Source organism: Hylaeus anthracinus, unplaced genomic scaffold (assembly GCF_026225885.1).
Source record: "Hylaeus anthracinus isolate JK02 unplaced genomic scaffold, UHH_iyHylAnth1.0_haploid 12000, whole genome shotgun sequence".
NCBI lineage: Eukaryota > Metazoa > Arthropoda > Insecta > Hymenoptera > Colletidae > Hylaeus > Hylaeus anthracinus.
In genome coordinates, this window is record NW_026534347.1 from 933,782 (window position 1) to 961,024 (window position 27,243).

Consider the following 27,243-nt stretch of genomic DNA (forward strand, 5'->3'; position numbering starts at 1 on the left):
TGTGCCGTAGCTTGCTCTGCATACAATATTCTCATTACGCTACTGCCTTATAACGAGATTCGTTATTTTGTATGTTTTATATAATCACCGTTTGTATACAGAAAGTACGATTCGTATGTTATCTTAGCTCGCATACTCATTTTTAGACGAACGACATATAAAAAAGACACTATGGAAATAACAACAAATTAAATTTCACAACAACAATATAAAAATATTCAACGAATATTACAATCGAAGAACTTGGACAAAGCAGTAATTTAAATATTTGAACAAACATTTAGTAATGTTCATTAAAATGAACGAAACTTTATCTGTACATATACGTCAAGGCAACATCAAAATTTTTTTTTTAATTGTTGAATTTCACGTGAAAGTAATTTATTAGTCGTTTGTTTTAGTTCAGTTGAAAATTTTTAAGCGTAGAGCCCGATAATGATATTATCGAATACGGGCCTATTGGATCAGAATGGTCTTTGTTAACGATATATCTATACAGATTTTGTAAAATGTACTTGGTATTATTTTACATATTATTGTAAAGTAGTATGTATTCCACCAAAGAAATATTTGACTTACATAACACAATTTTTCTAACTAATCGTAATAATTGTCATATGTCATTGCATTTTTCTTTTGCTATTTGAGTATTTAATTAATAATTGCCATACAAAAAGTAAATGAATATCAAGCAATGTTCATATAATTATTATACCGTTGCATTTATAAGCAATGTTTTGTGCAATTATTCCATTTTATAAGATTTTTGCAGTTGTTATTTGGAAAGAGGAAATTTTATGCCGAATTTCCTTTTTCGTTTAATGTTTGTAAAGTTTCTATTTTGTCAAAATGTGATAAAGCAATAACAGCTATTTTTATATACATATGTATGTAAGAAACCATTCATATTGTTATGAAATATAAATACATACAACCAATGTTGTTCAATTACTTTGATAAACAATATTCCTAACACAGAAAGAAACTAAGCTGTGTTTGATTTGTAAGTTTTATTAGTAAGCTTCTTACGTAGGTACATAAAATCAGTAGTGTTAGCATGGCGTATAAATTACAAATTTGCTAGAGATTTACAAGTTAAAAAAAATGTATACCTTAAACAGAAGAGAAAGGGAAATGAAGATTCAATTCCATGATGTGACCTAGTGCTTTTGTATATATACATAAATTTAATTTCAGAAAATATTATTACCAATTTTAATATGCATCTAGAGATTTCGAGTAATCCGACTTAATTTACTTTGCAAATTTAAAGCTTTAACGTGCAGAACCATAGATGATTTATAACAATCTAGAGTAATTGTTCCTTTGCTACGATACTACAATCATAACTCCGTCTTAGATTAAATTTGTATTAAGTCATTGCTTTTATTATAGAACTGAATATAAAAATAGTAATCGTCATAAATAGTTTCGCCTTAACGTCATGATTTCGATACAAACATAATTCGTCAAGTAGACGCTTTTGGAATATTGCTATATAATGCGAATATAATAAGATAATACCCAGATGAAATATATTCGATATAATTCTAAGTTTTTCAACGGTATTTTGTCATAAAAAAGATATTCTAATAATCTAAAGTTCGTCCTTTAACGTTATAGTAAAACTCTTATATTATTCCGAGGATCTTTTTGTAGTTTTCGATAAGAAAAGAACACGTAATATATTCCGTTACGTTACAACTTTAGAATGACTGTCCTTATATTTGAGAATGCTGGTTAAAAATACTCTCGTATAATCACATTTAATACATTGCTGTACAAAAAGAAAAACAAAAATCGTACGAACAACAGCGATGTGGTTAATAATAATTCGTCAATTTACCAGTACGGTGTTCGTATCAACTGAAATTACACTCGAAACGAATTAATTAAAATATGCACTTTTACATAGGAAAAAGTGTACTCGACCGATGTATCAGATAACCATACAAAAGATACCAGCTTTGACTGTATTCTGCCGATTATATTTATCTGGTTAACCGCCCTCGATCAAGAATAATAAAAGGCTCGTACTGAACTTTCATAGTTATTACGGTGTCAGAGTCTATTTGGACTTGTATTTTACTTGGTCTGGAAAAGCCTCTCTCGGTGGTACCAGACTAAGCATTATTACGTGACGCTGATAAACTCTAGAATTACGAAATTGTGTGTCTGTTCCATGTACCCGGTCTAACACTCCCAAAATTCCGAAGCATTGATTAAACCTGAAACAACACAAGATATTTTTGTTTAGTTGTTACTTTTGTCAAAATAAATCATCAATTTTGTATCCATATTTCCGAGGGCCAAGGTGATGTAACCGCTCAACACCATTTTGGTCTGAAATCATTCCCAACGGTAAATATACTTACTTTAAGTGATGGAAATCATGAGCTTCTGGAGATGGGAAGAATGGTAAATGGTAACCAGAGTGAGCATTCAACGTGGATAAAATAGCAAGGGAGAACCAAAGCCAAGCGGTAGCCACGTGAGAACCTACGATGAATACTCCCAAAAACGGTGGCAATAGGTTCGAGCCAATATGTTCTAAGGGATGGCAATATAGCGATGTTACAGCTATAGGGGCTGTCCATTCGTGGTGCTGTTTATGTATATACTTGTACAGATAGCGGCTATGTAGAAATCTGTAATATAATTTAATTGTTACACAAGTTTTCTTGGCTGACAATAACATGCACGACACGTTACTCGAGATAATAATTAAAGGATAACTCGGACGAATGTATGACGCGCGATCGCGATAATGTATTCGACAAAACCTTCGAAATATTACACAAGTATATGGATTCTGTAAAAACGTTACTGGATTGTTTAGTGTGATATACAGAATGATCCTACTAGACCTAGAAGGGCACTGCATAAACGATTAATAATCGTAAGTGAGGTGTGCTTTTAATTTGCTATAGATATAAAAGGAAATTTGCATTAATGCACAATGACCTCGTGAATGAACAGCATGAGAAATTTGCGTACCTGTGCGAGTAATAAAATCCAATTTCCTCGCATAATATAAGAATAGCGATTTCAACGAGTACCCAGTGGAAGGTCGGCAATTCGCGCATAGGGGGATAACCGCGCCATTCCATAAAGCGATAACTGGCGTACGCTAGAGGAACACCGACAACTATCTGATTGAACAGTACTTGAGCGATTACTTTGCACAATTCCCTCCTGTTGACGGGCTCGTTCGTGCCCGGTTGTATTTTGTATTTTCGCAAAGCGGCTGGTCTGTTGGTGATGTCCAACAGTGTGTAAATACCGCCGAAAAACCAGTAAACGAAAAACGTTAATCCCAACGACCCTGAAAGAGATTCGTTGAGAATAGTATACACTTTTTATTCGAAGATAAAGTGTAAACCAGAGATGGACAGAATTTTATTCTAGCAGCCAGTTCCACAGTGATAGCGATAGACATTACTTTGATACGTCAGCAACTATACATACAACTATTGAAGATGAAGTCAGAACCCTTAATTATTTGTCAGCTTCCACGGTGTGAGCTACCAGCTTCACACAGACAAATGGACGGCAAGTTTATCTTACAATTAGAAAGGCACAGAATTCATTTCTATACGTAATAATAAATTTATTCGTTTATATCTAGAGGAGAATTTTGTCCATCTCTGAGTCGTCTCAATTCTCGTGTACCATGAACCCAGACAGTCACGGGATCATCTCCTAATCTGTCTAAGATTTTATCCCATTGTGCTTGCCAGAAATCACCGGAAGCTCCCCAGAACCTCTGCAAATGCCTAAAGAATAAACAAGTTTTAACGTGATAGCGATTCCCTCTATACAAGGGCAGCCGATTTTTCGTAAGGAACAAATTTACTCTATTGGATCCTTATTCGAAGATAGAGAAATCGTATTTGTATACCTTATCTGGTGAAATTTACCATGTTAGCGAGTTGCAGAAAGCAGCGAATCCGATCACTACGGTTCCGATTACGAAAAGGACGCTTCTTAAACTTGAAAGAAGAGTCGGCGGGGTTTGATTCTTACAACCGTCGTTGCTCGCAGCCGTCACTGCAAAAACAACGAATCGTCGATCATCTTTCGATCTGTACGATAGCGAAATCAATTTGAAAATTCATGTTCCAGAATTGTACAGTTTACGATATATTTAACACTTTGACTGCGGGACGATTTTGAAAAAAGTCGAATTTTAACAAATATCACCTTATACAGAATGTGATGAAACAATAAGAGAAACGCCAAGTTTGTTTTTGTCTGGTTCGAATGATTAAGGATAGAGCAAAGAGCAAACGGTAGAATTTTACCACCGATCGTAGACAATAAAATGCATCAGATATAAAGACTGTGTTTGCACAACAAGACACTATGCACAAGATAACGCGTATTCGATAGACAAAACACTGAACGAGCCACTCGACTCGAGCCCTTTCAACCACTCGATTACCTGCAATTACCGTGTTTATGGCAGCCAAGTTACAAAAAGCAACGGCTCGTCACGTTCGCGGCTACTTTCGCTCGCGATACGATGTATCACGAAATATGATTCGAATAATAGATAACAAGTAAAACAGTATTTATTACTAGACTGTGCTAAAGCCTCATTTGGAAAATGTCTTATTACTTTACGATCATTTTTGTCAATTAAAATACTTTGGTTGGCAAAAGTAACGATCGCTTCTCCAAGTAACATTGTAAATCCATTTAACTGGGAGATTAAGCTATACCATCAGCACTCGATTTCGACGCGATGGAAGATAATTATAAATACAATTCAATTGCGATGGAACGATGAATAATTATTCTGCTTCTTGGAAATTAGACGGGAGACATTTCTTACTTCGTGTTTAACTCTGTGCAAGAGGTATCCTTAACAGGAAAATTTTCATTATTCGTTACACACAGCCAATAATTCATAATAGCTAATATTTCAGAGATTGTTTACGATTTTCCTCGTTGCTTGAACTGAAAATTAACGATACAGGGCACGTAACATTCAGACTACTGAATGGAACAAGCAACCACCGTTTATGTCATTAGGTGTGACTCGTGCGTTGTTTGCAATGCGTTAACCCGCGTTATTGATCTTGATTCTGATTCGAGTTGTTTAGGTCACCGATAGTCAACGACGTCCAGTTCCGTGTGTGATGTAAACAAATCATCGAAACAAAGTATGTAAAACTGATTGAAAGTGGAAGAAACAAAATATGTCGTAACTAGATAAATTTGATAGACGTCATCTGATGTTTTCATAATAATAAGACGAATTTAAATTTATAACGTTGTTTTTATGACGCACAAACAGCTTCGATAAAGTAAACATTAGTGCACAGTACGAGGCATTTAAATCCGATGAAAAAAAAAAAATATTTAATATAAAGGCGGGACATCACACGTAAAACCATCTTTTAGATTTACATTATTTATTTTTTTTTACTTTCGTTAATACTTGGAAACTTTCAAGACGAGTATCAATTGACTCTTGGTTCAAGGTCGCTGAAAGCCACTCACGAAGACAAATATTTTGTTACTCGGAGTCACTCGGCTAATTTGTTTTACGCACATTCTAAGACCATTGAAAATCAAATAATTACTTCCGTGAGAATGCTTTTCTACCTAATCGTGTTATTTTTTGTTAATGTACTTTTTATAGATGAGGCTAATTTTGTTTCTTTTATTCGGTTGATTTGCATACGCGTCGACGGGACCACGTGCTCAACATCTTTCGAATATTTCAGCAACAATTTTCCATAACCTTCAGTCGCTAAACGTGCATATCCGTGTTCGATTTAGAGCAGTTATGCAATCGCTATGTACATCTTACCAAAGAGAAAAACGATGAGATACGAGCGTCAGAAATCGACACGTTTCCCAAACGGCTTACCTTTGACACAATTCGAATACAGTGATTGGAGAACGACAGAACAAAAGCTTCGAGACTCTTAAAACTATGTTTAAGTTACTTAATTTTGTTATTCTGCCTCTGACATTTCCACACGGAAATATCGTGTTAATTCACAGTATTCTGAATTCAAACACATTCACATTGACGCACTACTTACGTCGTTAGCATCCTATTAAACGATACAAACTAATTACAATGGTACAATGTACATAATGCTGGAATTAATTTAGCGATTAATTTGATAACTGTTTCATCTGATTGCTGTAAAAGTAAACGCAAAGTGAATGCAGTTTGCGATGACTGATAGTAGTTGAAACTGTTGCTACAGATTAAGTAATCACAAAACGTAAACGTAAATACAACAGTAATCTCGATAAAATTGTAATTTATGATTACCGAATACTCAGATATACGCGAGTGATTCAGTTAATAAAAAAATGTAATGATTAAAATTGCATAGTATAGTATATAATCGCCTGATGAATCCGACAATTGTTATTACGTGGAAAGTGATCGTGGAGCAATCGCCTAAACTTGAATAATTTGCAGCTGCAAGAATTTAAAGAATAGCTTCGACGGTGTTCCACGCTTAGACTCACGGTTACACAATGCAATTGTGTCTGTATCGTTCGCTTTTGTTGTCGCCATACCTCTTCGACGAAATATCGTTTCCAGCAACGCCATTGTCGGGGAATTGGCCGAATCGTAAACGCACTTTTGAGAATCGCGCTCGTTTAGCTAGAAACGGTATCGTATCGTCGAGTGTCACGACTGACCACAGCCGTGTTTCATCGCCGACTACGCTTCAGACAATAATCGCTCCCTCCACGTTACTCCGTTTTGTTCGTGGCCACTTAAGTTTTTTTTTTTTTTTTTTTTGTTGCAGCTTTATGCAAACGTTAGGCCGTCGAAAAGGTTCAGCCCGATAGCAAACAGAACGAGACCGAAATTTCATTATCTTCCTTCAAAACTAACATTCACTCTCTTCGATATATCATCGGAAATTTCTTTCCAAAGTTGGCTCGAATTGATGTTTGTCGCAAAGTCCAGGAAATTTGTTGCAGTCGAGGACAGTACGTTCTATAAACCAATTGCGTGGTTGTTCGCGTGTTAGTGTGTTACTTTTCGGTTTCTTCATCATTTTTTTTATCGATAAAAAAAATATGGTTTCATAGGTTCACGCTTCTATATTCGTTATTCGCGAACGAAACATTCTCAACTCCGTTATAGAGCCCGTCTAAAAATATGAAATGATTAAGAGCCTACGAAAATTGAGGATAGAAACCTCGAGCACAACCTGTATGTAGAGTGAGTCAAGTAGCCGAGGTTCTTCGTTCTTACGGTTTTCAAAAATTTCTCCTTTTCGATTCTTTTAAAGTCGTTCTTTAAGTAGCGCGTTGATTTCGACTTTGTCTTATTTTTTTCTATCGTTTAGTTGGTATTACGAGCGGTGTACATTTAGGTACAATACGGAAAGAAAAAATATTGATCGCTCAAGATGATCGATCGTGCCTTCTCGCCATCCATTCACTGCTTTTATATCTTTGCTCTGTACTTCCTTATTCCATCGCATCCGAGGAAAAGAAAGTGCAGTCATGCGAGTGCTTACATGCTCTCAGGTTCTCAAATAGAAAGCTGGCTGGCGCGTCGGAGAAATGGAAATCGTGTTTGGGCGTTTTACAGCCGGGGAAATGGCTAATTAAGCACACTACCCATACAGGCAATACTGTTACGAAAAATGCATTATGCCTTATCAGGTGAAAATATTTCGACAATAATGTTTGCTCAGCTTTCATTTATGCGTATTAAGTTAACAATGATCGCATTTATAGAAAGATAGACAGCAAAAATGTTCGTCATACAGGAACGTAAAAAATAATTCAATTCAGACGAAGGTGACGTTAAGCTTCCACTCGAAAGTGAAGATGATCTTGAGAAATTTTACGTGAAATCGATGACTTTGCAAAGAAAATGGTGTGTTTTGAATACCACGTACGAACAACTAAAGACGTGGAGGTATCGCTTACAATTCCAATACGATACTCGCAGCGCGGAGTCGAATTACAAAATCAACATTTTTGATCTTGCATTTTATACAGTTATATTATATTTAATTTATTATAGCTTTTATAGTAGTAGTTTTTATGTTATTGAATGTTATTGTTAAATAATATTCGATTAGCAGAAAAAAGGAAAGACGCAATGTAACGCATGAAAATAATTAAACATTGCGATAATCGTTTGATCCGTAATTATTTACGTTAGCACTGGCTTTGCCGATTGTTACGATCATGTTGTGTAGAGGCTATTATCGTCGAGATGTTCTATAGCGAAAAGTAATCGTCGATCAGTGTTAGTTTACGAGATATAACTATGACGAGAGAAGCTACGACAATAAGTATAGTGCGCCTTTACGGCTGCATGGGCATGCGGTTGCGACTCGCACGCGCGTCGGGTTGCCTGTTGTTAAGGACACTTCAAGGGGAAAGACTCTATACATTTACGCAGCCCTGTGCCTAGCTATTCTCTCGCCCCTGGTAACAACGTTTTGCACTGTAACAAATTTGGTGTTGAATCTCTGATGAAAAAATCGAGGTAGATGAAATCATTCGAATAATTGGAGGAATTATTATTTTTATTGTTTTACCTTGATAACCATGTAGAATAGTAGTACAAACAATGTACAAGCACATCGAACAGTTACAGAATGTAATGTAATTCTAACAAGTGGTCCGTGAGTCTACGTCTCGGTACTTAAAGGTTAACAAAAACATAAATAAACATACTAGTATTTTTTTTTTAGGTGTTTATATTAATCCAACTATGGTAGTTGTTCGTCACGATGACTGGGACACCCTGTATAATTTGATTCATTCATGTCTCGGCCTCGTTTCGCTAAATCAGCGAACAAGCAATTCGCGAGAGTCATTTGTTGTCGTCGGACAATTCACGGGGAAGCCATTTATAAAGTTTCCGCATCTTCTCGACTGAGAGACGAGGTGAACTTTATTCGAAGAATAGATCACGAATAGAATCAACCGTATCGCGATTAACGTTTATTCGACCGAATAAGTTTATATTTGATTTAATTCTTGCGAAACTATGAAAGTCACAAATATCAACGAAAAAATTGAATATACGCCATACAATTTCATTAAAAAAAAAAAAAAAAAAATCTTAGAAAACCCTGCATCTTCATAATAATAATAACATTTGCCTTTTATAAAACGTTTCAAGAATAGACTACCCTCGAACCGTTCTTTTACGGTAAACTTTGTTTGCCACTTTGCATATAAACACAATACTAACGTGTACAGAGATTCCTGAATGAGATAAAAGTGACGAGACACGATCCAACCGCGTGCGTGGCGCATGTGCCTTCAAAATCGATTTCCTTGAAAACGAAACCTCGTGGAAAAAATATATTGTATGTTTTCAATTCAATTTCACTCGTAGAACATTTTTTTATCGCAACATTCGGTACTGGCCGCTCTCTTCGCGATAATCGTAAAATTAAAACGAAATCTATGTTTTATAAAATGTTCTAGTTTTTTGTTTTTTAAATACCAAAGATTGAGAGATGAAATAAAAAAAAATATTGCGAAGTATATTATACAGTGTTATACGGCGAAAGGGTAAATTATCCGTGTAAACCGAAAGGTCTTCAAAAAGGTCAAAGCATCGAGCTGAAATCCGCAATTCAAATGTTAAGCACATATTTTTGATAACTCTGTTAAATGTCGAGCAATATTAAAGGTGAAATGCAACGCTTGAACGTTATATACAAATGAAATCAAATAATAAACCATAAATCAGTGGAAATACTCAATCTGATACGAAGCGATGATATTGGACCGCTGCAATTTTAATCATTACCATTGTATTATCAAATTATACGAAGACAGAACATTTAATTAAAATTTTGCCGATTCTTACAATAATCAACATTGTTGTACCACATCGAGCATATAAGAATAACAAACTTGCAGAGGTTAGTGTACTCTGGATACATCGAAAAACAATACTTAGGCAAACTAGATTGCTTGATTTTGAAAGTTTTCAAGTCTGGTAATTAAATTCTAATTTTTCTAGCTTCTTGAGGCAGTTACGCCTAGATCAGCTGGGAGTATGTACAGGCGTGCATTCAAAGGAAGGTGGTAGTAGATGTAAGGAATGCAATCATGGTCCTCATCCTTCAAGGGGATTCCTATTATTATAGACTAAAATTGATAAATACTTTTCATACGTACAAAATCCTACCAAAGAATTCAGAGAAACGAAATAATATAGCTAAAGGAACAGGTTTATTTGATTAAAATGAAAAACAAATAGTATATTATTAGAGTATTAACGATCGCTACGCGTTATCTTTTACATACAAAGTTTTCATGCACTGCCCCTAGCTTACCCCTATCGTTTTACACAGCTCGAAAATACAAATTTCGTTATTGATTAAATTTACATCGCTCATCTCGTGTTTGTGATTGTGAGCTCGGTAAACTAATAGTGTGACAACACTAACAAAATCGATCCCGTTTTAACTGGAATAAGTGACGAGCAGTCGTGTGCGATTAACTGACACGCGTTTATTTACATTTCTACCTGACACTTTCTTCCCTCCAAAAGTGAACGCCAATAGCTGAACGCCTCTACCCGACGATACACTCTGACGCCACAATCCAAATACAATAACAACAAGAAAAAGGTGAAGAAGGTACGACGAACTACATGGTAAACGAAAACACACACGGTTCAACGAATCGTCTGGTTCTGCTTAGAGCGAATGTCAGTGTGGCCACCTTGGGTTTACAACGAGTCCGTCCAAAGCGCGTTTTCGTTTGAGTGTCAACAGAAGAGAACGGACGTGTCATGCCCTACCTTTGTACTGAGCCTGCACGTCCATCATGTTTTTCGACGATGACGTTTACGGAAAAACCACGTAAATTCTTCTATCTGAAGTCAATGGATCGCATTTGCCACAGCACACACGATAGTCGATAAACGCAGACCGTTGATACTGGCAAATGCGCCGTAGCGCCAACCGCGTACCTACGGCTCGAATATACATGTATATAGGTATGTATATGTATAGGTATACATGTACCTAGGTTTCGTGTGGCTATTCGTATGTATAAACACTAATTGTTTCGCTTGGTGCCCAACGTTCTTCTTGGAAGCGAATAGGGTAAGAAAAAAGAAAACTGCCGATAACTATTCTTTCTACGGAATACAATGGGTTAACCCATCAACCGCGGACAACGTAGAATTCCTAGGAAGCACCTATTCGCGATTTTTACGAGGGATGCTTGGCAACTCGACAATTTGAAACTTTGCACAAATATTCAAGCAGTTCAAGCAGTGGTAATAACCTAATAATTTCGTTGTTTAAATAACGAAACCCTCAACCATCTAAAAGAAATTCTTTTTCTTCTCAACCGTGTATTCTATGACAATTCTAAACAAGAAATCCCGCGTTTATTGGTTTCGATATCGGTAAAACAGATGCAAAGGATGCTTTCCTAAATTTTGTTCCTAATCCTTTCGTGTCATATAATTTAACAGTAGCGAGAGCGTCATGAAAATGATCTACGTTATCATATACACGTGTAGAGTGCCTTCTGTCACATATGAATCAGCTGTTATCACCTGTTGTATCGCAATGTACATATATCGTGGCAAGCTTCAATGAGATTACTTTCTATACTACTTAGTCTTTCAACAGGTATACACACACTTTTCTCTCTATAGTATTATAATCATTCTTAATTATTATGCATGATGTATTTGCGTAGTAAATGAAGTGCTGAATGAAAGGGAAAAAGAACGAAATGATACTTTACAAGCACAAAGATATGCGAGGTTCCTGTTCGAGAAGCAGTAATGGTAGACTAATGTATAAAGCTTTTCACTAAAATATATTTTTTTGTTTCTGAAACAGCAGTAATCTCTCTGCTGATGAAACTATTACTGTAGGTTGTATTTGGATTCTGAGTGCAAAGCCTTGTGCAACCCACAGATCGCACGTCCCTGCATGAACATCACCATTAGATAAAGCAGATTATGTAAACAATTTGTGGGTTTTTCCGCCCCCAAAACATGCTATAAACTACTATGTAGATTTTGTTTAAGTTGAATTAGTTATATAACGATTTAGTCGAATTTATTTGATATATCGATACTTAAAAAGTGCAGTTCTCATGGAAGAACTTGTGAGAATTTACACCTATGTGTCTCCCTCTGGTGTGATATTGAGAAAGTACCATCACGCTTGGAATGTCCAACTGTTTCCGGCTGCGAAAAGAGTTATGTAGACTTTTCATTTGAAAGTGTAGATTTCACGACATTCTCCTGTAGTTATCGATAAAGTTATTGTAAATATTGTAAAGTTCGAACAAAAGTGGACATGCATGTATTCTTTGTTGGTTATACGGGGATGTAATTGGTGAAAGCAAGTCAGCAAAAATATGTGCACGAATAGTGACGTGTTCCCATCTTGACAATTCCAGGAATATAAATAAAGGTAAATTGCTTTTATAACTTGCTTCCTTTTAGAGAAATCGATGTATTCGTCGCACCTATATACGAATTAATCTCTTTGTAATTGGCGTTCATTTTTCCCCACTAAAAATAATTAAGATTCATATATCTTCTATCAACATAGATTACGTCATTTCGCTACGTGTTCGAAATAATTTCCTAAATTTTATTTACGCTTTATGACGTTGATGGTACCTTCTGTAGTTGTGTACAATTCGTCGAGGCGAAACACTTTGAGGTTAACTTGGGCGTCTTATTAAAGACCCATATGTATTACGTTCTTATCAACGTTATTCTTTAAACCATTTGTGTACTCTACTTTTAAGATTTATTATGAACATTAAATAAATAAATATTTTTATTTTATTCAATTCCTTTCCCAATATTTTCATACTCATGTCATCCAAGTATTGTATAGACTATTATATGTACATATATATGTATATTGTAATTCCTAAAATATTAAAAACTGAAAACTATAATTATGAATGAAATATTGTCACATTTTTTGTTAAAATTGTCTTGTATTATGTATGAGAAACAATTATTGTAAAATGGTTTCAAATTTGTATATATTTCTTTATCCGATACTTTATATAAGGTATCATTGAAAAAGTTCAAGGTTTCTACTTAAATGCTACGTTGCAGCATTAAATATGTTCCAAGGTAATCTGTATATATTATGACATTCGACATCTATACACAAAGATAATATAATTAGTTTACCCCAGCCAAGCTTTCATCCAATTAGTCTGTAAAAATGAGAGCAGTGGGTGACACACTGTCTGATCACTTTATAGAAACTTTCACTGCCATTGACTTAGTAATTTCTCATTATCAAGAGTTCAAGTGTATGTTATTTGAATTATAATGAAGTGGTTTCTATTGTTGGTAATTGTGCAGTTCATAATGTGGGGTATGTCAGAAGAACCACCAGGATCGAAGGAAGCAGAAGAGTCCGAAGCTGTGAAAGAGGAAGAAGGAATGTGCGAAGCAAGTAAAAGTCAAGTGGAATCTTTTAAAGAAGTTATGTTGAAAAATAAGCCAACTTTGAAAAAGGAAGAGGAGGTTCAGGTAATAAAACTTGTTTTATAAAAAATAAATGGTATATTGTAGGTAGAGTATATTATATGAATTACAATTTAAATTTAGGAATATGCTAGAAGACTTTCAAAAATTAAATCTAGAGCCAAATTATCTCGTCGAAATAAAGAGGGAAATTCATCTAAAGACAAATCGCGTACATTAGATGTAGCTTCGGCTGACACATCTGAAATAACTATAGATGATATTAGCCAAGCAAAAACTGCGAAAGCAAAGTCTACTTTACTCCAAAGAAAATTAGCAGAGGATAGAAAAGTATTTGAGCAACGTACCAAGGAAAGAACTGAAACTAAACGTGCAGTAGAAGAAAAGGTAGAAGCCATTAGGCAACAATTGGAAGAAAAAGATGTACCTAGGCCTGACGTGATGATAATGGGTTTACAAACAGATCAGCTATCCATTACACCTATTAAACCAGTCATGATTACATCAGAAGTCATGTCGCCGATACAAATCGAAAATATTCGAGAGAAAGAAAGCAAAATTTCGGAACTTAACGATAGAATTTTAGAATTAGAGGCCACTGTCGTTGATCTTCAAGAAAATTTGAAAGAAAAAGACTCTGTCATCGAATCGAAGACAAAGGCAGTCACGCTTATGTCCGCGGACCTTTCCAAAAAAGGTAAAACGACGTTAGACACCCTCGAAGATACGAAAGATGAAATGCGAACCATGCAAGAGCATTTTGTACTTTTAGAAACATCATTAAAGAATAAGAACGAAAATCTCTTAATGCAATTACAAGAAAGAGATAACAAATTAATGGAATTAGAAGAAATAATTAAACGGTTCGAGCAACAGGCTAACGAGCAAAAATTGTCCGAATCGGCTAGTGCTGACTTTTCTCGTAATACAATGGATACTTTAGTGGAGACTAAAGAAGCCATGAAATCGATGCAGGAAAATTTTGTGCTTATAGAATCTTCCCTGAAAGCAAAGAATGACAATCTTCTTCAACAATTGCAAGATTACGAATTAAAACTAGCGGAAGCTAACGAACGAGTATTTAAACTAGAATCTGGTTTCGGAATAGAAAGAGATCCAACGATCGAAGATTTGCAATTTAAATTAGAAAAATTAGAAAGCAGTAATAAGCAATTACAAGATGAGAAGTATGAATTGCAAAAAAGTGTTGCTGATCTTCAAGATAAAATTGTAAATGTGTCCGTGCACGGTAACGGAGCAGTAATGGAAAAGGATAATAGAATAGTCGAACTTGAAAACTTGATAGAGGAATTAAAGCAATCTAATACGCTTCTCGAGGAAGAATCTAAAGTAGAATTACAAAAACAATTAGCAGATTTAACATCGAAAAATGAAGAGTATACAAACAAAATAACCGATTTTGAAAATTTGGTACACAAACTTGAAGAACAGAAAAGTGATATCGCGTCTAGATTACCAGATGAAAGTACCGTTAAAGAAGACGAAAAAGTGGCGAAACTCTCCAAGGAATTAGAAGATTTAAACAAGAGTATGATCAAAATTAAAGCTCAACATAGAAGCAAAGTAAAAAACTTACAAAAACAATTGGAGAATTTCAAAATGGTGAGGCATTTTAATATAACGATTTATAATTATATTGCAATAGAATACATATATATGGTGTTATGATTCAGGTGTCCGACACAAATGCGGAACTTGTCAGACTGGCGAATCAAGTGGCGTTATTAGAGGAGGAGAAAGGTAACCTTCAGCTGAGTCTGGTAGACTTTGACGAGCTTAAAGGTAGGAACCAGGACAGAAATTCTGTCATTGCTGTTTCCATTGTTCTAGTTTTGTTACCAATTGTACGTGCAATGCGTTGTCCGTTTATATTATTCTCGAAGGTTTACTATCCACAGCCCTATTTTCCTTGCTGCGGAAAAATTCCGATGTTTGTGTACATATATTTGATAATACGTGCACTAAAGCACTTGTAATGTATTCTATTGTATTTTTTGAAGACTGATTTTATACAAAATAGTTAGAACGAACTGTCGATATTTATTTTACTCTTGATTCTTACTCCAAGAGAAGTATCAATATTGAGACAGTTATATTTACGCTAATTTTTGGTGATGGAGTCCTGTTACATAGTTAGTTAGGTATATACTAAATTTTTAAAATATTCATTCAGAATACTAATCAATTATATTAAATATCTTTTAATTAATATAACATGGTACCTACTTTACTTGTCAAAGTTTGCTACACTCTGATTTGTAGAAGTAGACTTACTCTTTAGAATGTAATATTTATATCTCACATACATTTTGGTATAATTAACTTATTTGCATGAAAAATTAGACAACAGATTTTCTTATTTTAAAAAAATCATCTACACATTACAATTTAAAGTATGAATAATGTTCTACTACACATTAACAAATAAATAAGCGGCACTCAAAGTAACACATAAATCAATTTTTTATTTATTTTTAATTTGTCAATTGCTTGCTAATTTCATCTGTTTAAGGCTATTAATTAAAAATACTAATGCTTTGAAAACAGTTAATATAAATAATATAATATCGTTGATTCAAACGTGCTAAATTTTTATTTATATGTTTTTAACTTGCTTGCTTTGCACTTACTATCAGTTAATATCAATTATCCGTAATGTCAATTATACATGTCATTAGCATGTTGTACAATTTATACAGCCTCAGCAGGAGACTGGCAAGAACGCATTGTCGACCTCGAAAGTAAAGTTTCTGTTCAAGCGGAAGAAATTCAAATGCAAATTGAAGCCATTGCCGCTTTGGAGAATCAAAAATTGGATCTAATTCAAGGTAATTATCGAATTAATTTACATATTAATTTTGAGACTACATAAATATCGAACACAATTTCTGCACTACGAAAATGATCTGTGTTTCAGAACTTCACGCAGCAAAACAGGAAATATCATCGTTAGAAGTGGAAAATGCAGAATCTGAGAATCTCCGAGTAACGGCGGAAATGAAAGTCGTTAATTTAGAAGAACAATTAGAAGCTGTCCATAAATTGAAGAATGAAAGTAAATTAGAACCTTCGTCAGGAGCTAATGAAGAAGAACTGATTAAACGGATAGAAACTTTAACCCAAGAAAACAGTGAGCTATATAATAGAATATCGAAGTTGGAAGAAAAAGGTGCTTCTGAATCTGGATCCACCGAGTCGTTTGAAGCCATACAAGAATTGGACAAAAGTGATTTGTTGAAGAAGATCGAAGATTTGACACATAAAAATAACGAATTAACCCTTAAATTGAATAAAATAAATGAAAGAGAAAATGCCCACGTTGAATTTACAGAACCGTTCGAAGAAAATGCTGACTTGACAATGAAGTCGAGTCAAATAGAGGAGAAAGGATCTTCCGACACGGGTTCGACGGAATCTTTCGAACGTATTCCGGGTCACAATGAAAACATGACGAAAATCGAGCTCCTTACCCAAGAAAATCACGAACTAGTAATTAAGCTTACGAAACTGGAAGAACAGTTGGAATATATAGAAGCAAGTCGAACGACATCTAGGTTAAGTGATGATTTGCAATCAAAAGTTGATACTTTGTTAGAAGAAAATAATAATCAATCCTCGGAATTGTCTAAACTTAGAACGCAACTATCGGAACTCACCGAAGAAAATAGTAATTTACAAAAACAAATCGAAGCATTAACAGTAGAAATCTCTTCTATCAAGCCAGAGGATTCGTTGGAGAGATCGAAGAGGGAAATTGATTTTACAATGCAAATCGACGAATTAATAGAAGAGAAAACTCTCCTTCAAAAGGAAATAAAAGAATTGCGTAACACCTTGGAACAATCACACGACGTCGCTGCTCAGGATCTTGAAATGATTAACTTGAAATCGAAAGTAGAAGAATTGTTGAAAGAAAAGGAAGAACTGAATCAAGAAATACAGAAACATCACGAACAAATTAACACGCTACTAGAAAAATCTAATAAAGAAACACCCGAAATGCCACAGATGGATGAATCTGTGTCCCATCTGCATACAGAATCGATGATCGCTACTTCTCTAGAACGCGAAATAGAAGAATATAAAAGATTGATCGCTGAACAAACTGGCCTAATCGAAGAAATGAAAATTAAACTTGCAAATAAAGAAGAAGAATTAGAAGAGAAAAGTAAGCAGATCGTAGAATTCGAAGCATTCGAAGAAAAATTTAAGAGGTTAAAAAATGAATTGAAAGAAATGGAGGAAAAATTAGAGAAATTATTGGTAGAAAAAACTTCTATCGAAGAAGGATTCAAGGTTTTACAAAATGAAAATCAATTGTTGCTTGAAGAGAAGAAAGACAAAGAGACAGAAAATAATTTATTGAAGCAACAAATGCAAGGTATAGCTTTATATGAATCGAAAATCCAAGAACAGCTTACAGCGATATCCGAAAAAGAAAATGAAATCGCTATGTTAAAAGATATCGTTGAAGAAAAGGATCAAGAACTGCACGCAAAGTATACGGAATTACAAAATAAAATGATTACAATAGACAGTTTGCAAGACGAGTTTAATAATTGTAAAATGTTAGTTGAAGAAAAAGATGCTTCGCTTACGTCGATGTCTAGCGAAGTTGCAAATCTTAATGATATAATAAGGAGTAAAGAAGAAGAAATATATTTTTTACAAAAACATATTGCAGAATTAAACGACAAAGTAAAGGAATCAAAACCTTTGAAAGAGTATAACGAACTATTGGAACGACTAAAAAGTAGGGATATGAGTTTAGATGAAATTCAGTATAACATCAACGCGACCACGAAAGAGAACAGGAATTTATTAGAAAGAGTCAAGAATCTGTCTCAGCAGAACGATGATATTCAAAATCAATTAGCAGAAAAGCAACAGGAACTTGACGATTTAATTGCGACAAAAGAACACTTGGATGCACAAATTGTAGAATCTAAAAATGATAAAGCTGAAGCCGAAAGAAAAGCTTGGGAATTGCAGAATATTATAGATACCAATGCTAAATTTGTCGAAGATTTGCAAACGGAATTGAGGACTGGATACAAACAAATAGAACAACTTAAAGTGAAGCATATGGAAGATATGGAATTACAAAATCAAAGACTCGAAAGTCTAATCGAAGAACTGAATTTCAAGACGCAGGAATGTGAAACATTAAAAGCCGAATTACAAGAAAAAGAGAGACTGATCGGAGAAAACGTGACGGAAGAGGTTAAAGTTGCTTTGGAGTCTAAGATTACTGATTTGGATCAGAAATTGAAAGATTCTGAAGATAAAATACAAATGCAATTAGAAAAGATGAAGAAAATAGCAGCAAATCTAAAGAAGAAAACAGCAGTATGCCAGGAACTCGAGACAAGGGTCACTGAACTTGAAGAGAAATGGATGACTGAAAAGGACGAGAAGGAAGCTAAAAACAAACAAATTCAGGATGTAGAAATTTCGATGCGCGAGAAGGATAATAAAATTGCAGATTTAGAAGAAAAGTTAATACAGGCCAGAGACGAGACTGCAGAATCTATTAAGAACATCGCTGAGCTCGTAAGCGAGTTGAACAGTACAAAAGAGAAGATGTCTTTGCATGCGCAACAAATTACAGAAATGGGAGCGGAAATTGTAAGGCTAGGGGCAGAGCTGGATCTTGCAAAATCTAAGCTTGACGTAGAAAAAGGAGATAAAGAAGCTATCTTGTCGGAATATGAAAGTTATAAGCAACGAATTGCCGAAGAAAATGAACATAAACAATTAGAACTAGACGAAGTGAAGGAAAAAGCGAGAGAACTTGGTGTACGAATGCAAGTTATGGAGGCAGAGTATGTCGAACAGCTTGCAACAATAGAGAATCTTAGAGCTGAGAGTGGTTTATTGTTATCAAAGCAAACACAAATCAATGAGAAGTTAGAAAATGCAGAAAAGGAATCGGAGGAACGAAGAGTGTTAATCGAACAGATGCAAAAGGAAGTTGTTACTAACGTGACTGAGACTACGCAAACTCCAGAAGAAGAAATTACCGATGATTATATGAAGAGTATTGGAGTACAACATTGCAGTCATTGCGAGCAATGTCAAACGCTGGTGCAAGCACTGGAGGCAAAATTACAGGAGCGAGAGGCAGAAATCGAGAATTTAGACAACGAGTTAGCTAATTCGATTGGCAATTTCGTACAAATGCGGGAGTCTCTTAGGTTCAACGATGTGATGAATCAGACTAGTATGAGGGATAGAGCATTAGAAGATCCTTACAACGAACTTTTATTCAAGTATAACACATTGACAGCGAGTTACGAAGAAATAAAAACAAAATTAGACCAGTTGTTAAAGGAAAATAAAGAGTTAGTGGACACGGTTGAAGGTTTACGAACTGCGAATGCTACTTTAGAAGAAAAACTTGGTGCCACGGATCAAACCTTGGAAGAAAATCAACAAATCGCGGAAAGGTTACAGAGCGTTGATTCCTCAAATTCCGATTTGGTCAAGAAATGCGAGGATCGCGAAACGGAATTGTTGAACGTGCAAAAAGAAATGCAAGTTGTTCAGGAACGTGCAAATCAACTGGAGGAACAATTAAATTCCCAGATAGCTCTATTTAAATCCGAAGAGGAACAACGAATAGAAATAGAAAAATTGTTACAAGATATGAAAAGCAGGTTTGAGCAAGAAATCGAGTCCTTAAAAACCGAAAGGAATGACAATCGGAAAGCAGTAGAAGACTTGAAGTGTGAGTTAGAGACATACAAAAATCAGAAGAGTACAGAAAGTACAGAAGAATCTGTAGATAAATCAACGATAGTTAAGAGAGAAGCACCTATGTTTGACTTCCCACAAACCGAACAAGATAACGTGCCTCAGTTGTTCGATGCATCCAAAGTTTTTGGTACATTATCTAGTTCTGATTCAGATCCGTTGAGCGATATACAAGTGAAGAGATTGCAGACCTTGTTGGATGAAAAAGAAGCACAGTGTTTTAATCTTACTCAAGAAATCGATCACTTACAGAAAATAATGGTCGAAGAAAGATTGCAGGTATCGCAAAACTACAGTCAACGAGTAGAAGAATTAGAAATATCCCAGAAAGAGTTGCATGCAGCGCGAGAACATTTGGAAAAACTGGAGCAAGTTTTAATGGAGAAGGATAGGCAGATTGATTCTTTGAATGCAGAGCTACATAATTTCAGCCTACGAATGATGGAACAACAGAACGATACAGACAATAAATTCAAGGAGTTATCGTTAGCTAGAGACGATCAAATACAAGAATTAGGGACAAGTTTGAATGCAACGAAAGAAGCATTGGAAAAGCTAGTTCTTGAACGAGACCAACAAAACGTCTTGTTGGACACGTACAAATCGCGAATCATCAATTTGGAAGCAGAATTGAAAAATTCAACGGATCCTGAATTGGTACAAGACTTGGAGCATCGCACTTTGAATATCACGAAAGAGAGAGATTTGTTGCAGTTGCAGGTGAACGATTTGTCCAGATCGTTGGAGGAGATGAAGGAGTCGATCGAGGTTGGAAGAAATTTACGTATGGAGATCGAGAAAGTTGCGCGTGAAAGGGACGAAGCGAAAGAGCTCGTCGCGAATCTCACGCGAGGTTTGGAGGAGGCTTATAAAAATTCTGATAAAACATCTAGTGTTACAGATACATCTACCAAAGAATCAACGCCTTTGGAAGAATCCACGGTTGCACAAGTCGAACCAAGCACCTCAAAAACCTCGGACACAGGAGCTGAATCCACGTGGGACGTGGGCTGCACTGAAAAATTCAACGTCGACGAAGAAGCCTGGGATTGGACTGCGGATACTGCACAGTTGACTGGCGAACTTACCACCACGATAGTCCCTAGCACGGAAATGCAGTTGCGAGCAAAGGTGGGCGACCTCGAAGACCAGATTAAAGAATTGGAGAATGAAAAGGAGAGGTTACTCGTGGAAAACCGAACCGCTCAACTGAGAAGCGCAAAGATGATCAAGAAACTGAAAGAGTACAAGGTGCAGGTGGAGAGTCTTCAGCAACAGCTGAAGATACAGAAATCCGCCAGCGACTTCTACGAACTCGACTCAGCTATAGAGGAAGAATTGAAGTCTCAAATCAACAAATTGGAGAAGGCGTTGAACGAAGTCAAGGAAGAGCAAAAAACCGCTGTCGCCGAGAAGGAGGCTTTAACGAAACGCTTGGACGTTCTTGTTTCCGCGAACGAAAGGTACTTGGAGATGAAAGAAAGACAGGACATGGATATGGACGTGTTGCGTATACGAAACAAAGAGCTGTCCGATAAAGTCGAGGCTCTGGATAAACGACTGCAAGAAGTAGGCGACGTTGCTCGAAGCGAAACCGTTGCCCCGAAAGAAGAAGCGAAACCGATCGAACACGATCGTCTTCAGAAAAGATCCGCCCAGGGAGAAGACCTGGAGAACCTATGCAAGAAGTACAAGGACGAAATCGATGATCTCAAGGACGAAATGGAAGCCCTGGCAACAGAGAACGAACAGCTGCAGCACTATTTAGAGGAGCAGAAGGTGAAATTATCCACCTTCGAGTCGAAACGAACAGCGGACGAAAACGAATCAATCCAGATCGTCGACGATCTGAACAAAAAGATTTCAGAATTGCAAGAGATGTTGAGCAAATCCAGAGATGAGTACGAGTCGCTGAGGAAGCAGTACGAGCAGAGCCTGATGGACGCCAACGATCAAGTGTCTGCAATGAGGCAGAACACGGATTACCTGAAGGAAGAGGCGTTCGAGAGGACCAATAGATTGGAGAAGGAAGTAGCCGATTTGCGTCAGCAGCTCGATGTGTCCTCGATGACCGCAAACGAATCGCAAATGAAATTGGAGAAAGTTCTTGGAGAAAAAGCGGCTCTAGAAGGGAAGCTGACAGAGTTGACGTCTACTTCGGAGAAAGAATTGTCCACGATTGGTGCATCGATGGCAGAGGTAACCGAACTCTTGCACGTTAGGATACAGGAAGTTGCCGAATTGAAACAGGAACTTCAGAGGCAATACGTGGCTCACGAAGAATCGATGGCGCAATTTCAGAACACTGTACAGCAGCTGAGCAACGAAGCGACCGAAAAGCAGCAAGAGGTAGAGAGTTTGAAGAGATCTCTCAGCGACAAGGAAAACGAGTTAGCTCGACAGCAGAGCACGGAGACTGTCGATGCTCTTATCAACCAAGCGACTCAAGAACTTACGCAGAGGCAAGCGATGGAGATGGAAGAGAAGGAGAAAGAGGTGAAGCAACTGAACGAGAAAATGTCTGCGTTGGAAGTGGCGATAAACGAGTATCTAATAGAGAAACAAAACAATGCTGGACAGTTCGATGCTCAGCAACAGGAACTAGAGCAACTGAAGCAGAATTTGGTGGAAAAAGAATCAGCCCTGGTGTTCTTTCAGTCGAACTTAGACTCGATGAGAGAACAGTTGACTGGAAAAGAATTGCAGGTATCGGAGAACGAGGAAACGATTACGAAACTCTCAGCAGAGAATCGGGGGTATATGGAAGCGATCGGTGAATTACAGAAACGTTTGGGCGAGCTAGAAGCAACCTCCACTCATTTACCCGAATTTGCTTCGCGTGTTCAAAGTTTGGAGCAAGAGCTTCAATACGCAAGGATCTGTCTGGCAGAGAAGGAATCGGTTCTGGAACGATACGCGCAGGAATCCATGGAGTATAAAGTAAGGTTGGAGAACAGCAACACTGAAATTACCCAGCTTTACGGAAAGTTAGAGAAAATTGACGCAGTAAAGAACGAGTTGCAGAAAAAGACTGAACAGGTGGACCGTTTAAGTTCGGAGTTGGAAGCCACTGGTAAAGTACTCGAAGAGACTCGACAGAGTTTGAACGAGAAGGTGTCCTTGTTGGAGAGGACCAATCAAATGCTGAACGAGAAACAAATGGAATTGGACAGGTTGTCGACCGTTCAGCAAGCTGAACATCAACGCGGTGCCTCTAATATAGTTGACGGTTTACCTCTTTTCAAAATGCCGGGCGATGATCAGGATCTGCAGCATACGATAGATTCCATGCGGGCCGATTTAGACAAGAAGCAAGAGGAAATCGACCATCTGAAATATATTTTGAACGAGAACACGTATCCCAGTATAATTCAGGAGATGCAAGACAGGATCAATTGCTTGTACAACGAAAAAGCCGAGTTGGAGTCTTCCCTGGAAGTGGCCACGTTGAGAGCCGAGGAGAAGGAGAAGCAAATCGATGGTTTGAAACAGCAAATCGAGACTCAGAGCCAGGAGTTGGGAATTTCCAAAGAGGAATCGATTTCTCTTTCCAGGGAGAGAAGATCCGTTCAAGATCAGGAGGAGATCGTCAAACTACAGAACGAGTTGCATGCTAAAGAGCAAGAAATCAACGATTTGAGGTATGTGATAGCCGAGAAAGATTCTCAGTTGTCCCTTCAAGCGAGCATGGAACCTCAGTCGGACGATTTCGAGCTGCGTGAAATGGTTCAGAGACTGACCACCGAGTTGTACGCTAAAGAGCAGGAGATTCAGCGCTTGAACTCGAGCATCGCGGAATTGCAGAGGGAGGTGTCGCGTCTCCAGGGATTCGAGAGGCTTTCGAACGAGACCAGGGACGCCATACATAGGCTTAACCTGGAGAAAGAACAGGTTCGATTGGAAGCGCAAGAATTCCTGGAAGCGAAGCTGAAGGAAAAGGAGACGGAAATCGACGAGATAAAGCAGAGGCTGTCCATGGAGAACAGAAGCATCATGGATGAATTGCAGTTGAGGGACAGGGACATCGAGAATCTGAGAATACAGTTAGCGGAGTCTTCCAAGATGGAACAAACGGTAAAGGATAAGTTACACGAGAAGGAAGAGGAGTTTGTACGAGTGAACGCTGACTTGGCGGAGAAGGAACGTAGATTGGCTGAGTTGAGTATTACCAAGGACGCCGAGCTCCACAATCTCAAGGTTCAAATTCACGAGAGGGAAGTTCGCATAGAGGAGCTTCTGGCACTTTCGGACGAAGAAGAAAAACAGCTGAATGAGTTAAAAAATAACTTGGAGGCCAGGGAGATGGAAATCAATTCGTTGAAGACTCTTCTGGAGGATAAAGTGAAGGAGTACGAATTGATACAGAGTGTACTGAAGAAAGACGTCTCTCTTATGGGCACGGTTGCATCTGGAAGCATGGAAAGTTCTGGCGATGAGAACAAAGCGTCACCAGCTCAAGAATTGGACCTTGCTTTATACATGCTTCATCAACGGGACGTACGGTGCGAAGAATTGACGCTTGAGTTGATGCAACTGCTCGAAGAACGAGATACGTTGCAGTTGCGACTCTCTAACGCGATCAGAGTGAACGAAGAGTTGAGGAAAGTTGGGAGTTCTAACAGCCCTAAGCACGAGGTCTCTACTTCCAGGAGTGAGGAACCACTCGTAGAACATCCTTCTCCTTCGAAGTCAGAGGGACCTGTGGAAATAGCTAGGGAAGCCATTGATTCTCCTATCGGTGAAGACAAGGAGACTCTTGCTCAGAAGTACGTGAACAAATTTTATTCGAAACCAATGAATAACCGATCTTTTTCTTTCCTCCCATGTTATGCAACGCAAACAATCGTACATTTTTTAACAACTAATTTTGCTTAGCGTGTAGGAAAGCCCAAAACAAGCTTTTCAAGTTGATCCCTCCTTTCCTCCGTAGTCCTGTGTGATTTGTAAATATCATCCGATCTGATCGAGGTGTAGATGTGTTCTGACATGTAAATATGAATTCATTTCAAGAATACGCAACCAATTTTTGGAGTTCCTACAGAATTGTACGAACGCAAAGGTTTGATAAATGTTTATTTTAAAATCATGCTTCCGAGATACAATTGCCCCTTTAGATGTATTTGCTTGTAATTACGTGTAATAGTTCTCAATTTGAATAATTTATAAGGATACGAGTTTCCATGCGTAGGTATAAAAATATTAGCTGCTTGACACATTCACAATTATCTTCATTTGTCATGGTTAAAAACACGTCAAAGTATTACTAGTAGCACATAAGCTCCTTAGCACACTGTACAAGCTAGTTTTCCTTTAGGCTGTCGCAGTTGCATACGGTGAGCCATACAAAAGATGTAAGATTGAGGGATGAACGGGAGTTGAGGCATACACAACAAATGTCTTTGCTAGCACACAGAGACGTCCTAAGTACCTTACCTCCTGAAGCAGCTGCCAGGCTCGTCAATGCAAATTATACACTTTGTATGTACATAAGCAAATTTGAAGTTTGTTGATTATTTCCATTCTTCTTTAAATTTGTTTAGTTGGGATGTAATTTCTTTGTTTTCGATTACTTACGAATTTGAAGTTATAGTGGCGTCGAAAAGTTGCTGTAGCGATTTGTTTAGTTTAAAGAGGAATATAAAATTTAGCGACAATGTCGATAAAATAAATGTATCTTACAGCTAGGGATGTTCAGAGTCAATCGAGCGTCTTATTGAATTGGCTGTGGGGAAAAAGGTAGGCTATTATTTTGTTATTAATACACGTTAAATTTCATTCAAGATATTGTTTCTGTATACATACCAACTTTATTTTTAGGACTTCTTCGGTAGATTCTTCTACGCAAAAAGAATGCGTGTATGTATACAGATAATATTTATATTTTTTTATATTTCTAAACTTGCGTAACTATTCTTCATTTTTCTGTTATACTATGACTATATCTTCCATTTCTGTATACTGTCGTGTGAATGAGTTTGTCGAAGAAGACCTAAGAATACATGAGTGTGTCTGCTTTTACTTGAATTTACCGTTTCACAAGCATTACGCCGAATATTATCAATTTAAATACATCGATATATACGTGTAATTTCGTTATAGCACGCCAAAGGTCGTGCACATGTGATGGGACACTATTGACATTGAGGTGGACACCATCCTTGCCTTCTGGATACATTCCTGCCAAGTGCCAACTGCCAAGACTATTCCTGTAATTACACTAGACCGAAGAAGATGAACGGGATTACTGTTTAATAAAAGTTTCGGCTAGCTTGTCGTCGTTGTAAGTGCGTCATACTTGTGAAAAGTTTCACGCATCTTGCTTCGTCCAGGGGTTTAAAGATGTCTGTATTTTTGATGTGACACTTTTGAGCGGTGGTAACGGAGTCGTGCTTTCCAAGGCTTCTAAATAAAAAGTCCTCCTTCTCTTCGGCGCAGAAGAGACTGCGAGGAGAAGACTTAAACTGTATTATAATCGTTGTATAGTCATCGTGCTTAGGTACACTGCGAACGAAACATTGCCTTGGAGAAATGTGTATATTTCAGTTATTTTATTAGCTACGAAACTGTTAATAAAGTAAGATGTTCCTCGAGTATCGTTCGATATTCAACGGAAGTATGTTTGTTCCGACGATTATACTTTGTTAAACATGTGTTTGTGTAAATTGTTTAAGACTCGCCCAGTCATCCATTAAGAACATTTTCAAATGTGGCCTGCTGAGTGAAAACGAGAGATTCGAATAAAACTTTGACGAGTTACGCATCGATCGACGTACAATGTTAATTATTTCATATTTTGCCCATTAATGGAATGGTCTCGCAATTATCTGTTGCTTTTTAACGATGTTGATTGGAACTTTCTATTTCCGTGAAATTTTGTACAGAAAAAAGAATGCGTCGGCGAATAAATAAATCATAAGACGAAGTATTTGTTCATCGGAGGTGTTTACGGTGATTTTATTCCGACGAAGTGGTATGGTTTTTTTATTGTACACACAATT

The 27,243-nt window shown here is 37.0% G+C and overlaps 3 protein-coding genes across 11 annotated transcripts in view; 2 read left to right on the forward strand and 1 right to left on the reverse strand.

The window, feature by feature from the left end:
- Positions 1 to 21,542, forward strand: part of LOC128890298 (uncharacterized) — a 29,069-nt gene extending 7,527 nt beyond the window's left edge. For all 3 annotated transcript variants that reach the window (XM_054148658.1, XM_054148657.1, XM_054148656.1), the window contains one exon: positions 21,530 to 21,542. The gene's annotated coding sequence lies outside the window, so the exon portion shown is untranslated. The remainder of the gene's footprint in view (positions 1 to 21,529) is intronic.
- On the reverse strand, positions 992 to 10,941 carry LOC128890299 (fatty acid hydroxylase domain-containing protein 2). Of its 2 annotated transcripts, none has more exons than XM_054148661.1 (6): positions 10,781 to 10,941; positions 3,921 to 4,050; positions 3,673 to 3,776; positions 2,998 to 3,325; positions 2,376 to 2,648; positions 992 to 2,228 (listed from the first exon to the last, which is right to left on the reverse strand). In XM_054148661.1, the coding sequence occupies exons 1-6, from the start codon at positions 10,806 to 10,808 to the stop codon at positions 2,069 to 2,071; spliced, it is 1,023 nt and encodes a 340-aa protein (XP_054004636.1). In that variant the 5' UTR covers positions 10,809 to 10,941; the 3' UTR covers positions 992 to 2,068. The 2 variants fall into 2 exon arrangements, with proteins under 2 accessions (XP_054004636.1, XP_054004635.1); XM_054148660.1 differs by lacking the exon at positions 10,781 to 10,941 and adding an exon at positions 6,553 to 6,981.
- Positions 12,049 to 27,178, forward strand: LOC128890288 (golgin subfamily B member 1-like). Of its 6 annotated transcripts, XM_054148637.1 has the most exons (10): positions 12,049 to 12,422; positions 13,343 to 13,513; positions 13,592 to 15,091; positions 15,163 to 15,271; positions 16,189 to 16,317; positions 16,407 to 25,011; positions 25,560 to 25,723; positions 25,927 to 25,981; positions 26,063 to 26,101; positions 26,345 to 27,178. In XM_054148637.1, the coding sequence occupies exons 2-10, from the start codon at positions 13,349 to 13,351 to the stop codon at positions 26,367 to 26,369; spliced, it is 10,791 nt and encodes a 3,596-aa protein (XP_054004612.1). In that variant the 5' UTR covers positions 12,049 to 12,422; positions 13,343 to 13,348; the 3' UTR covers positions 26,370 to 27,178. The 6 variants fall into 6 exon arrangements, 4 of the variants coding, with proteins under 4 accessions (XP_054004612.1, XP_054004610.1, XP_054004613.1 ...); XM_054148635.1 differs by lacking the exon at positions 12,049 to 12,422 and having other exon boundaries at positions 13,203 to 13,513; XM_054148638.1 differs by lacking the exon at positions 12,049 to 12,422 and having other exon boundaries at positions 13,203 to 13,513; positions 15,163 to 15,229.
- The last annotated feature ends 65 nt before the right edge of the window (positions 27,179 to 27,243 follow it).